The sequence below is a fragment of the Oryx dammah genome, unplaced genomic scaffold, assembly GCF_014754425.2.
Source record: "Oryx dammah isolate SB20612 unplaced genomic scaffold, SCBI_Odam_1.1 HiC_scaffold_19, whole genome shotgun sequence".
NCBI classification, from domain to species: Eukaryota; Metazoa; Chordata; class Mammalia; order Artiodactyla; family Bovidae; genus Oryx; species Oryx dammah.
In genome coordinates, this window is record NW_024070203.1 from 67,744,637 (window position 1) to 67,757,484 (window position 12,848).

General features: G+C 35.6%; 1 protein-coding gene across 1 annotated transcript in view; it reads right to left on the reverse strand.

The window, feature by feature from the left end:
- The window catches only part of LOC120879081 (ER membrane protein complex subunit 2-like), a 52,184-nt gene that overhangs the window by 22,656 nt on the left and 16,680 nt on the right, over window positions 1-12,848 (reverse strand). Inside the window, exon 5 of the mRNA XM_040262138.1 lies at window positions 8,665-8,722. Within this exon, the coding sequence (XP_040118072.1) occupies window positions 8,665-8,722 (58 nt within the window). The remainder of the gene's footprint in view (window positions 1-8,664; window positions 8,723-12,848) is intronic.

Below are 12,848 nucleotides of genomic sequence, written 5' to 3' on the forward strand. Positions count from 1 at the left end.
CCTGTTGAAAATACTGCATTCAAATTCCATAAATAGACAAAAAGTCAAATTATAAACATGAATAGGAACCAGTACTTCTACAGTCATAGTAAGAGATGTGGTATGAACACTGTAATGGATACCATTATTCACAAATGAGTTTCATTTTTTAAAAAATACATCTAATACTAACTTTTTCTCAGTGATTTGACAACACAATCATGTCTCTACTGTTGACACACACCAAAGTTTTAGGACAGCAGCATTATGTAGAATACTGTTTACAAAGCACTACTGGTGTTTCATAGATAATATTTTAAAATGCCTTTAAAAAAATAAAAAAGCCTTTCATAAATGGAAAACAGGGGTTTAAACAACCTAAATGCATCAAAAGAGGAAAGATGAGAAGTAGGATCTCAAATTTCTCATTACCATTCTAGATTCATTGATCAGAGTTCCTGAAAAAAACTGAGACATTACAAATTAATTTGTTACTATTATTTTGAACAACAGATATTGGTTAAGAGGTGGAATACTACAATTTTGAAATAATGTAAAACAAGAAAAAATTGGTATTAACTTAATAGTCTATTTTAAAAACTAAGAGTTTTCCACCTTACAAACACTTCAGTGAAGTACAAGCAAAGATTTAAAATATAAGGTTTTAATAATCAATTTGGGAAACATGCTCCCAAATCTCTACTATACTGCTAAACCACTCTAAACCTAAGAAACAGTACCCTATCTCCTAGTATTCTAAGGTTAAAAGCAAACTTTTAAGTAGTAACTATTCAACTATGCAAAATTAGTCTTCTTAATGAAACTACACAGGACAGTTTAAAGAAAAACCTACATGGCAATCAGTATCATACAGGCAACAATATATCATTAATTCACACACAACAGTCCTTCTACAGAAAAATAATACAACATTTTAGAAAACAAAAAACTTCACTTATCATGATCATTTAAAAAGACTACTAAGCAGGGATTTCACTTCCAGCCAAGATGGAGTAACAGGGAGCAGTTTTATCCTCTTGCCTGAAAATGCCAACTGTAACTAAATATAAATATATATGTAACAACTATTTTTAAGGCAGAGGACAAAAAGCAAAAAAAAAAAAAAAAAAGGAGAGATGATTCCTGACAGGCAGAAACATACAAGGTGAGCCCTATTTTTATTGCCCTGGTTCACTGCTTTCAGAGTTTCAAGAGTGCTACGCAAGAAAAGAAAACCAGGTTGAGCCCAGATGAATCTATGAGTTCAGAAAGCACTCAAGAGTCCAAGAAGATCAACGTGCTAGAGTTCATGGGACAGAGTACAAGAAAAGAAAGAAAAATATATAAGACTCTAAAGAGATTTCCCTTGAATATCAAGGGTTCCCCTTAAGTACTCAATACCTATGTACTGATTGGTGCACGTTTACAAGAATACTGCTCCCCTGAAGTAGTGATTAGTATTGATCAGTACTGATCAGTGCATGTGTACGAGGAAACTTCAAATGCCAAGAAAAGATCTAAGAGAAACATTTAGGGGGAAAAGTGCCCCAGAGCTCACACAAGGCTGGGAACAGTGTCTTTTTCTACCAGCCAGACTGGAAAATGCCATCATCCCTAAAACAGTGTATCGAGTACTAAGATGGACCTATTGGGGAATAATTAGTCTCAGGATAAACAATGTTCTGAGCCTGTCTCACAAAGACCCAAAAGGATAAAATTGTTTGTAATTTAATTATGTACTACAAGAAAGAATATTTATATATTCATATATATATGAATACAAAAACAGAAGGGGCAAAGAAAACTTTAGACAATGATGATTCTGTTCACTATCTTAATTGTGGTGATGGTTTCATAGGTGTATACAATCGTCAAAATTTATGAAATTATACACTTTAAATATGTGCAGTCTATTCTACATAAATTCTATGCCAAAATAGTTTAAATAATAGCATTAGACTAAACACTGAGTCTTAACTGTTTATCAATTTCCATTTATATTTCTTTCTCACATCTTATGAAATGTGCCAATGTTTCGAATTCTTCTGAATTTCTTTAGATCGACCTTTAAGTCAAAAACGAAAACTGCTCCACATTTTACAAGCGATTTTAATAATGGAGTCAGAATTTCTATTATAAAATATGAAACGCAAAAAGTTCTTATGATCATAAATTTGTTACATACCTCTGTGACATTATCTACTATGCTGCTGCTGCTAAGTCGCTTCAGTCGTGTCCAACTCTGTGCGACCCCACAGATGGCAGCCCACCAGGCTCCCCCATCCCTGGGATTCTCCAGGCAAGAACAATGGAGTGGGTTGCCATCTCCTTCTCCAATGCATGAAAGTGAAAAGTGAAAGGGAAGTCGCTCAGTCATGTCCGACTCTTCGCGACCCCATGGACTGCAGCCTACCAGGCTCCTCCGTCCATGGGATTTTCCAAGCAAGAGTACTAGAGTGGGGTGCCATTGCCTTCTCCAATTATCTACTATAGTTAGCTATCAATTTTTTCTTGAAAGACATGTTACACCTCTAAAAAAAAAAATAGGCCACCCAGGACAAGAACCTAGAAAAGGATTAAAGGACTAAGGTCTACCAGTTAAGTACAATGCAGAGCAACCCCTTCCCCAGATGTTGAGACCCAGAAAGACCACTGGCCAACAGAAGGAAAGCAGAATTCCAGGTTCTTTTGCTTCCAAGGCTTATGCCATGACCCTGGGAAATATGGCCTTCTAAAAGCATCTTCACGCTTGGCACAGAGGCAATTATATATATAGCTAATTCCAACATAAGGGTTATGGCATAAGCCTTAGAGGCAGTGGTCTTTCTGGGTCTCAACATCTGGGGTAGAGGAAGTTCTAGTTTGTACTTTACCAGTAAACCACCTTAGATCCCCATAATCTCTAGCCTAAGACAAAACTGTCTCCAAATTACATAATTCATCTCTTTTAACCCCTTTCAAACCATCTCCCACATTACTGGCAGTTACCTTTAAAACAAAAAATCTGGTGGTACTTTGCCAATCAAATTTGACTTCACTCCCCATTTTCTAAGAATTAAAATTCTGTTATACTCAATATCATGTAATAACCTATAAAGGAATAATCTACAAAAAAACTCAACTTACTATTCTGATAACTGAAACAAAAAGAACATTGCAAATCAACCACAATTAAAACAAGAAGAAATCAAAAAAGAAACAAAAACTTTATTGATAATGCAGAAAAAAAAATTCTAAAGTGTAATATACCAGGTTGTTCACAAATGTAGAACTTCTTGTACTGCCAATCACTCAGGACAATGAACCAACTAAAAGATATAAAATATTGCCCTTTAAAGCCCTAGTCTTCCTCAGTGGTGAATCAGTGGTGAAGAAGGGGTAGGTTAAACTTATGCAGAGAGCTAGAACCCTGCTGTCTTCAATAAGACTAGAAATGAAATTTCATGAAATAACTGCATTAAAGAAGGCAGTTCAAAAAGAGAAATAAAAGTGGCCTTTTAAGCATAGTAAAAGATATTCAGAATCTCTCATAATGCAAATTATATATTTAACTAATTACACTGAAAGTGAAAGTGAAGTCGCTCAGTCATGTCTGACTCTTTGCAACCCCATGGACTATAGCCTACCAGGCTCCTCAGTCCATGGAATTTTCCAGGCAAGAGTACTGGAGTGGGTTGCCATTTCCTTCTCCAGGGGATCTTCCCAACCCAGGGATCAAACCCAGGTCTCCCACACTGCAGGCAGACACTTTACCATCTGAGCCACCACTGGCAAAAGTTAAAAATGAAAAAAAGCTGATAATATACCATGTGGGAGGATACTGGGAAAGAAGCACTCTCATATTCCATGTAAGTGAGTACAGATGACTAAAAAGCTTTTGTGGAGGGAAATTCGGCAGTATCTGTTAATTTTTAAGATACATGGACCTCCTGACCCAGATTTCACTTCTAGGAATCTATTCTACAAATGACATGTACTGCAACACTGCTTCTGGGAGGAATGTATCAGATACCAAAGGATCTTAATTAGTTCAAGAAAGTTTTTCATCAAAATAAGGATTATATATCCATATACTACAATGCTATTAGCAACTTAAAGGATGAGATAAAGGATGTGCTGACATAGATGACTTAGGTAGAGTCTGGGGCTTCCCAGGGAGCTCAATGATAAAGAACCCACCTGCCAATGCAGGAGGTGCAAGAGACACAGTTTAGCAGCGGTGGGAGGGAGGGAGGGGAGATTAAAAAAACAGCAACAAAGAAGAGACCCAGGTTCAATCCCGGGCTGGGAAGATCCCCGGGAAAAGCAAAGGGCAACCCACTCTAATATTCTTGCCTGAAAAATGCTATGGACAGAGGAGCTGGACAGAATTGAACACTTTTACTTAAAAGGTAGAGTAGCCACCATCTGCATTTCTAACCATTCTCCCTATTAAAAGGGACACACACACATACACACACATGCATACAGACCTATGTGTGTGAGCATGAGAAAAAATTTCTGGAAAAATTCTTAAGAAACATTTGCCTAAGTGAAGGAGGGCTTGAGATCTAGGATGGGAGGACTTATTTTTCAACATATATGCTAGTATTGTTTGCAATTTTTAACATGTGTAAGTACTACTTTTTTCAAAAGAGCATTTCACAACTTTTAAAAAATAGATGAGATGACCCATTTTAGCAATCTCCCTAAATCTGAAACTTCCACTTCAATCACTTTTTTCTTTTCTCCCAAGGTAGGTCTTGTACTTTTATAACCCTAAGCCTTACTTTTTACATAATGGAATATGATGTCTTTCCCCAGCCAGTCATTTGTCTTAATTAAGCCATGCTCAACCATTAAGGCCTACAAGGCTCAGAAATACTGCAGCAAATCAACAAAGAATCAGGCTTTAGTAAGTCTATTTCAAGGTTTATAATCTGTTAAGTACATCATGCTATCTCTCTAAAGCAAAGTCAAGGATAATGTCTAAATCATCCTTCTAGGCTCTATACCAAGCACATATCAAGCACTCAACAAATATTTTTTGAAAGAATAATGAATGCATATGAGAGGGAAAGAGAGCTTCTTAAAACTTTAATGAATAACCTCATTTTTATACTGGATATCCAGGAATACAGGAGCACAAGATCGATGAAAGAGTCATAAAGTCAGCATTAAACAATGTAAAGCCCTATAGTATAAAAGCTTGAATCTTAACTATGGATATAACCATGAAACTTCTACACAGTAACATTACTGTTTCAGTTCAGTTCAGTCGTTCAGTCGGATCTGACTCTTTGTGACCCCATGGACTGCAGCACATCAGGCCTCCTTGTCCGTAGCCAACTCCCGATTTTACTCAAACTCATGTCCATTGAGTAGGTGATGCCATTCAGCAATCTCATCCTCTGTCGTCCCCTTCTCCTCCTGCCTTCAATCTTTCCTAGCATCAGGATCTTTTCAAATGAGTCAGTTCTTTGCATCAGGGGGCCAAAGTATTTGAGTTTCAGCTTCAGCATCAATCCTTCCAATGAATATTGGAATACTGGAATAAAGGAAAGCAGGACTGATCTCCTTTAGATTGGACTGGTTGGATCTCCTTGTAGTCCAAGGGACTCTCAAGAGTCTTCTCCAACACCACAGTTCAAAAACATCAATTCTTCAGGGCTCAGCTTTCTTCACTGTCCAACTCTCACATCCATACATGACTATTGGAAAAACCAGAGCTTTGACTAGACGGACCTTTGTCAGCAAAGTAATGTCTCTGTTTTTTAATATGCTTTTTAGGTTGTTCATAAACTTTTTTCCAAGGAGCAGGTGTCTTTTAATTTCATGGCTGCAGTCACCATCTGCAGTGATTTTGGAGCCCAAGAAAATAAAAGTCTGTCACTGTTTCCCCATCTATTTGCCATGAAGTGATGGGACTGGATGCCATGATCTTAGTTTTCTAAATGCTGAGCTTTAAGCCAACTTTTCCACTCTCCTCTCACTTTCATCAAGAGGATCATTAGTTCTTCTTCACTTTCTGCCATAAGAGTGGTGTCATCTGCATATCTGAGGTTATTGACATTTCTCCCAGCAATCTTGATTCCAGCTTGTGCTTCATCCAGCCTAGCATTTCTCATGATGTACTTTGTGTATAAGTTAAATAAGCAGGGTGTCAATATACAGCCTTGAGGTATTCCTTTCCCTATCTTGAACCAGTCTGTTATTACATGTCCAGTTCTAACTGTTGCTTCCTGACCTGCATACAGATTTCTCAAGAGGCAGGTCAGGTGGTGTGGTAGTCCCTTCTCCTTAAGAATTTTCCAGAGTTTGTTGTGATTCACACAGTCAAAGGCTTTAGCACAGTCAATAAAGCAGAAATAGATGTTTTTCTGGAACTCTCTTGCTTTTTTGATGATCCACTGAATGTTGGCAACTTGATCTCTGGTTCCTCTGCCTTTTCTAAATCCAGCTCCAACATCTGGAAGTTCATGGTTCACATACTGCTGAAGCCTGGCTTAGAGAATTTTGAGCATTACTTTACTAGTGTGTGAGATGAGTGCAATTGTGAGGTAGTTTGAGCATTCTTTGGCATTGCCTTTCTTTGGGATTGGAATGAAAACTGACCTTTTCCAGTCGTGGTCACTGCTGAGTTTTCCAAATTTGCTGGCATATTGAGTGCAGCACTTTTAGAGCTTCATCTTTTAGGATTTGAAATAGCTCCACTGGAATTCCATCACCTCCACTAGCTTTGTTTATAGTGATGCTTTCTAAGGCCCACTTGACTTCACATTCCAGGATGTCTGGCTCTAGGTGAGTGATCACACTATTGTGATTACCTGGGTTGTGAAGATCTTTTCTGTATAGTTTTTCTGTGTATTCTTGCTACCTCTTCTTAATATCTTCTGCTTCTGTTAGGTCCATACCATTTCTGTCCTTTATTGTGCCCATCTTTGCATTAAAAAGTTTCCTTGGTATCTCTAATTTTCTTGAAGAGATCTCTAGTCTTTCCCATTCTGTTGTTTTCCTCTATTTCTTTGCGCTGATCATTCAGGAAGGCTTTCTTATCTCTCCTTGCTATTCTTTGGAACTCTGCATTCAAATGGGTATACCTTTCCTTTTTTTCCTTTGCCTTTTGCTTCTCTTCTATTCACAGCTATTTGTAAGGCCTCCTCAGACAACCATTTTGCCTTTTTGCATTTCTTTTCCTTGGGAATGGTCTTGATCCCTGCCTCCTGTACAATGTCATGAACCTCCGTCCATAGTTCTTCAGGCATGCTGTCTGTACTGTTTAATGTAAGTAAAGTCTTCCCCTACCAGACTTTATTAGTTCTAGGTCTTATATGGCTTTGTTTTTCTCCGTTAATGTCTACCACAGTGCTTTCTATGGATATGGTAACAGAAATACTGTCTTTATATTTAGTAACATCAACCCTTTGGTGGCTCCTGACAGATACTCAAATAAATATTTCCAGAAGGACAGAAGGGACTGAGAGAAGATTAGATAAAAATAACATTTGATGAAAGAATAATACATCTAACAAAGCTGAATTCAGTCACTTTGTTCTAAAATGTTTACCTAACAACCAAATGATTTAGTTACTACCCCCTCAGATAATCTATGAGGGGAGCCAAGTCATAAAACATGGAAAATACTACAAAGACAGGATAATATTTAGTTACAAATTATCTTAGACCCTGAGGTAAAGTAATTTCTTTAAAATATACGCAACTTAAACTGACACAGAAATATTTGACTTCTAATTCTAAAAAATATATTACAAAGTACTGGTTTTTAAACTAGCATGAGAAAATTACATGAAACAAGTTTTTCAGAAATCTGGTATCATATTTTCAATATATAGCTGCAAAAAAAAAAAAAAAAAAAAAGAATACCTTTAAAACTGTGGTGAAATCTTACAGCTGAAATAAGTATGTGAGAAAATCTTCAGGTAGAGAAAAATGGTCCTTTTTATAAGGACCATTAAAACAGAGAGCAACATATCAGGATAAATAAAATTAAAAGATTATTAAATTTTTTTCAATTTTAACTTTTTAGAATATCTAAATCAACTGCTTTTTAATAACACATAGGCTTGTAGCTGTCAAAACTTTTCTCTGAATTTCTATATTCTGAGAATCCTTACCATTTAAATATCTACAAAATACCCAGGAAGTTACCAGAGAAAATTTCCCTAGGGTGGGATTATGTTAAAAGAAATAATCTAAGCCATCATATCAATACAGTAAACTAAAATGTTCTCAATATTAAAAAAAATTTTTTTTTTCACCAGGATATTTTTAGAACAGGTCATACTACCAAAAAGCCTTTCATTAATTAACTCCATAGATTAATTACTGAGATGACATCTTTCATTTTTCAATAAGAGAACTAAAATATAACTATCCAAACAAGATAAGTTAGTATTTAATAAACTTGAAAATATTACAGAAACTATAAGTTCTGACAGGTGTTTGTTCTTATAAGCACATAAAATTTATTCTATCTAAATTTCAAGTAGCTGCTTTCTAATAAGAGATCTTGTAAGTTAAATTTAACTGAAGAGTTAAAACCTACTTTTTTTAAAGTGACCCATCATGAGATATTTCAAATAACAAAATAAAATATGTTTCCATGTATATTTTTCCATTATTTCTAAAATAATTTCACTTCTTAACACAGAATTAACTGATCTTCAGGACAACCAGCTAACTTACAGTGTTAGTTGGGTCTTCTTGTAAAATTCGATCATATAGCTGAATAGCATCATCATATCTATTTAAAAAGAAAAAGAAATATCCAGAATCATTACCTTAAAATTTAATGACAAATAGTAAATACAGAAAAAGATTAACCTGGAAAGACTGATCTTCACATAATAGTAAATTTGATACAATGTCATTTTCTAAGCAAAAAAAAAAAAGGGTCATAAATAAAATATTTATAGAAAAACTTACTTCAAAAACATACTGATTCGACTTGGTCTAAATACAAAGGTAAAAACTACAGCTCAAAGAGATAGCTCTGTGGCCCTAGTTACACCTAGAATTACAGCAAATAAAGTATTTTTTTAAGTTAAATTTAACAAATATTTTCACAAGGAAATGATCTAATTTTTTTTTTTAGGTCGCTAAGTCATGTCTGATTCTTTTGTGACCCCATGGACTGTAGACTGCCAGGCTCCCCTGTCCATGGGATTTCCCAGTCAAGAATACTGGAGTGGGTTGCCATTTCCTTCTGCAGGGGATCTTCCCAACCCAAGGATCACATTAATGCTTCACAGGGGGATTTTTTACTACTGAGCCACCTGAGAAGCCCCAAACTATGTGTTAATTCTCCTTTAATAAATATTTATGAGAGTTTTTCTTAGTTGAGCTGGTAAAGTTCAATTCATTAAGCACCTATTAAGGAATTCCCTGGTGGCTCAGTCGGTAAAGAACCTGCCTGCCATGCAGGAGACCTGGGTTGGATCCCTGGGTTGGGAAGATCCCCTGCAGAAGGAAATGGCAACTCACTCTGGTCTTGCCTGGAAAATCCCACGCACATGGACAGAGAAGCCCATGGGGTCGCAAGAGTTGGACAGGACTTAGCAACTAAACCAAGTATGTACACACAATATACTCTACCAGGTTACAACCTCTTATCAGTTCAGTTCAGTTTAGTCATTCAGTCGTGTCCAACTCTTTGCGACCCCATGGGCTGCAGCATGCCAGACTTCCCTGTCCATCACCAACTCCTGGAGATTGATCAAACTCATGTCCATCGAGTCACTGATGCCATCCAACCATCTCATCCTCTGTCGTCCCCCTCTCCTCTTGCCTTCAATCTTTCCCAGGATCAGGGTCTTTTTCAATGAGTCAGTTCTTCACATTAGGTGGCCAAAGTATTGGAGCTTCAGCTTCAGCGTCAGTCTTTCCAATGAATATTTAGGACTGATTTCTTTTAAGGTTGACTGGTTTGATCTCCTTGCAGTCTAAGGGACTCTCAAGAGTCTTTTCCAACACTATAGTTCACAATCTCACATGGGAAACAACAAATTTATCAAATGAAAAAATAATCAAATATGACAGGATAAAACTAAGAAGCCAAGATTAACATTGTATGATAGTGAATCAAAAGGAGTGATACATCAGAAATCAATAAAGCACTTTATCTAACAATACACTCCTATATATGGTAATCTTATTTGGAGTACAAGGATATAGCTAAGTGATTCTGAAATTCCTACCTAATCATATCCATAACCCCCAACTCCCTTCCAGTCAATTTCTTCACTTTCAGATAAAGATCTTTAGAGAAAACAAAAATCTATGTTTAAAATTTTTATAGCAGTGTTTATAAAACTAGGGACAGCAGACATACTCTTGTGATCTATTCTTAAGTTCTCTATGATAATTTTTTAAGCTTTTCTCTTAGTGATACTCAAGACATAGAATATTCTATATCATCACATGACATGTCCTTTAATCGAACACTGCCCCACAATTTTAACGACCAAGCCTGTATTTGTGATTACAGTCATGCCAATAGATAAGAATATTTTAACTAATGATAGCAGACTACTGAGAAAATTAAAAGCAGACTTAATTTGTAAATATGATTATACAATGCAAAGGCCAAACAGCATCACTACATCCTAAGTTAATCAGAGTTAGCAACAGCTCAGAAAAAGAAAATCACTTTGGAAATCAAATACATGATAATATTTGATTATAGGTATGCTAGCCTCACAAGAATCTGCAACTATAGAAACAGAAAATAAAATCATTAAATAATAATAAAACAAAACAATCAAGTATATAAACAAGGGCAAAAATTAATACTAAAAAGCACTGGTTCTCACAAGACAAAGTACATGAGAATCACCTGGGGATCTTTTCCCAGCTATATAACCTCTGGGAAATATACTGTAAGTCACAGAGTAAAATAGGAAACCATTCATTTCATTAATACAATGATACTAATATTGTGAATTCTTAGGATTTTCTAGTCTTTCTGGTATTTTATTAGAAAACTTACATTGTCTTTACAGTTTGAAAACTATATACATAAGACATTAATAGTTTTATATTTGAACATATTTAAGTTGTAATTTTAAAAATATAATTTATGTAAAAACTGGGTGTGATGATTAATTTTCTGTGTTAATCATGGGGTACCCAGATCAAATATTATTTCTGGGTATGTCTGAAGGTGTTTCCAGATGAGATTAGTGTTTGAATCCATGTACTCAGTAAAACAGACTGCCTTCCCCAATGTGGTGGGCACCATACAATCCCTTGAGGGCCTAAACAGAACAAGGGAAGAACAAGGAGGAATTCATCTCCTTTTACTGCCTTATACTGCTAGAGCTGAGATATTTCATCTCACCTTCTCCTGCCTTCAGACTTCAAACTGAAATTTACACCATCAGCTCTCCTGGTTCTCAGGCCTTCAGACCCAGTCTCAGACTGAATTACAGTACCAGCTTTCCTGGGTCTCCAGGTCACAGACAGCAGATCTTGGGACTTCTCAGCCTCTATATCTGCCTCACAGTAAATCTCCATTATGCACACCCATTATGCACACCCATTGTGTGCGCAGACACACACACACACACACACCTCATTGGTTCTGTTTCTCTAGAGAATCCTGATTAATACACTAAAGGTCCATAAAAATTTACCTTGAGTCAACAACATTCTCAAATCTACCTGTCTACTGTCCTGCATTACACCCCTGATTGATTTCAGATTTATGTCAGTAGAGTGAAGGCTAGGCAACTACATACTTTTTAAATGTCACAGATAATTCTAATTCACACAATCATGTATGAAAATGATTAAAGGTCCTATGTAACAAAAACACATAAACAACCACTCTTTCCAGAAAAATAGTAAAATCTTACTAGGTAAAATGATATGAGTTTCAATTAAAGTATAAAGACTTAAAGAAACTAAAGTTTGCTAGAAACTTGAGTTAATACTTAAGACTAAATTATTGCTACCATATTAATTTTTTGTATGATTGGAAAGAAGGTAGAGAAATAATCACTATTAAACTGTGTTAAAAAGATAATCTGAAAAATCATTCATTTTAGACTCTGGGATGTGTTTTGTTATTCATATATTTCAAGAATGCTCTAGGAATTCATACTATTTGAAGTTAAAAAAAAAAAGTGGTAATAGAATAGAATACTGATTCAGGAGCAATCCTTTGCAGATTTCTTCCATTCTGCTCTGATTCAAAATTATTTTCTGCTCACCTGTAATACTACTTTATTTTATTTATCCATGCCCTTTGCTTAGAAGATCCAAAGATAGTAAAATACACATAGATAAAACAGATAAGCCAAAAGCCAAGGAATAAAAAGGTTAAGAAAAATTGTATCAATAAATTTTGCAAGAAAAAAAGTACAAGTGCAGTACAAGTAAACCCTGTCTCACCTAAAGCACCAAGTTACAAAGGTAAGAAACAACAACCTGACTATAAAATGAATATAAAAACTTAAGAGACTCAGAACAGACAAAATAATCTTTAAAAAAAAAAAGGACAAAGTTGAAGGACACACTTCCCAATTTTAGAACTACTACAAAGCTACAATGTCATTATTGGATTCAATACAGTGTGGTATATAATAAACATATATATTGATGGAACAGAACTCAAAGCCCAGAAATAAACCATCACATAATTAACATTCAACTGATTTAATCGCCCAAGGCAATTCAATGGGGAATGTAGTTTTTTCTGGTGCTAGGACAACCAGATATCTACAAAAGAAAGAATAAAGTTGGACACCTGCTTCATATCATGAAAAATATTAACTCAAAATGTGTCAATGATCACAGTGTAAAAACCCAAACAATAAAACACTTAGAATAGGTGTAATTTTTGTGATCTTGAATTAGGCAATGGTTTC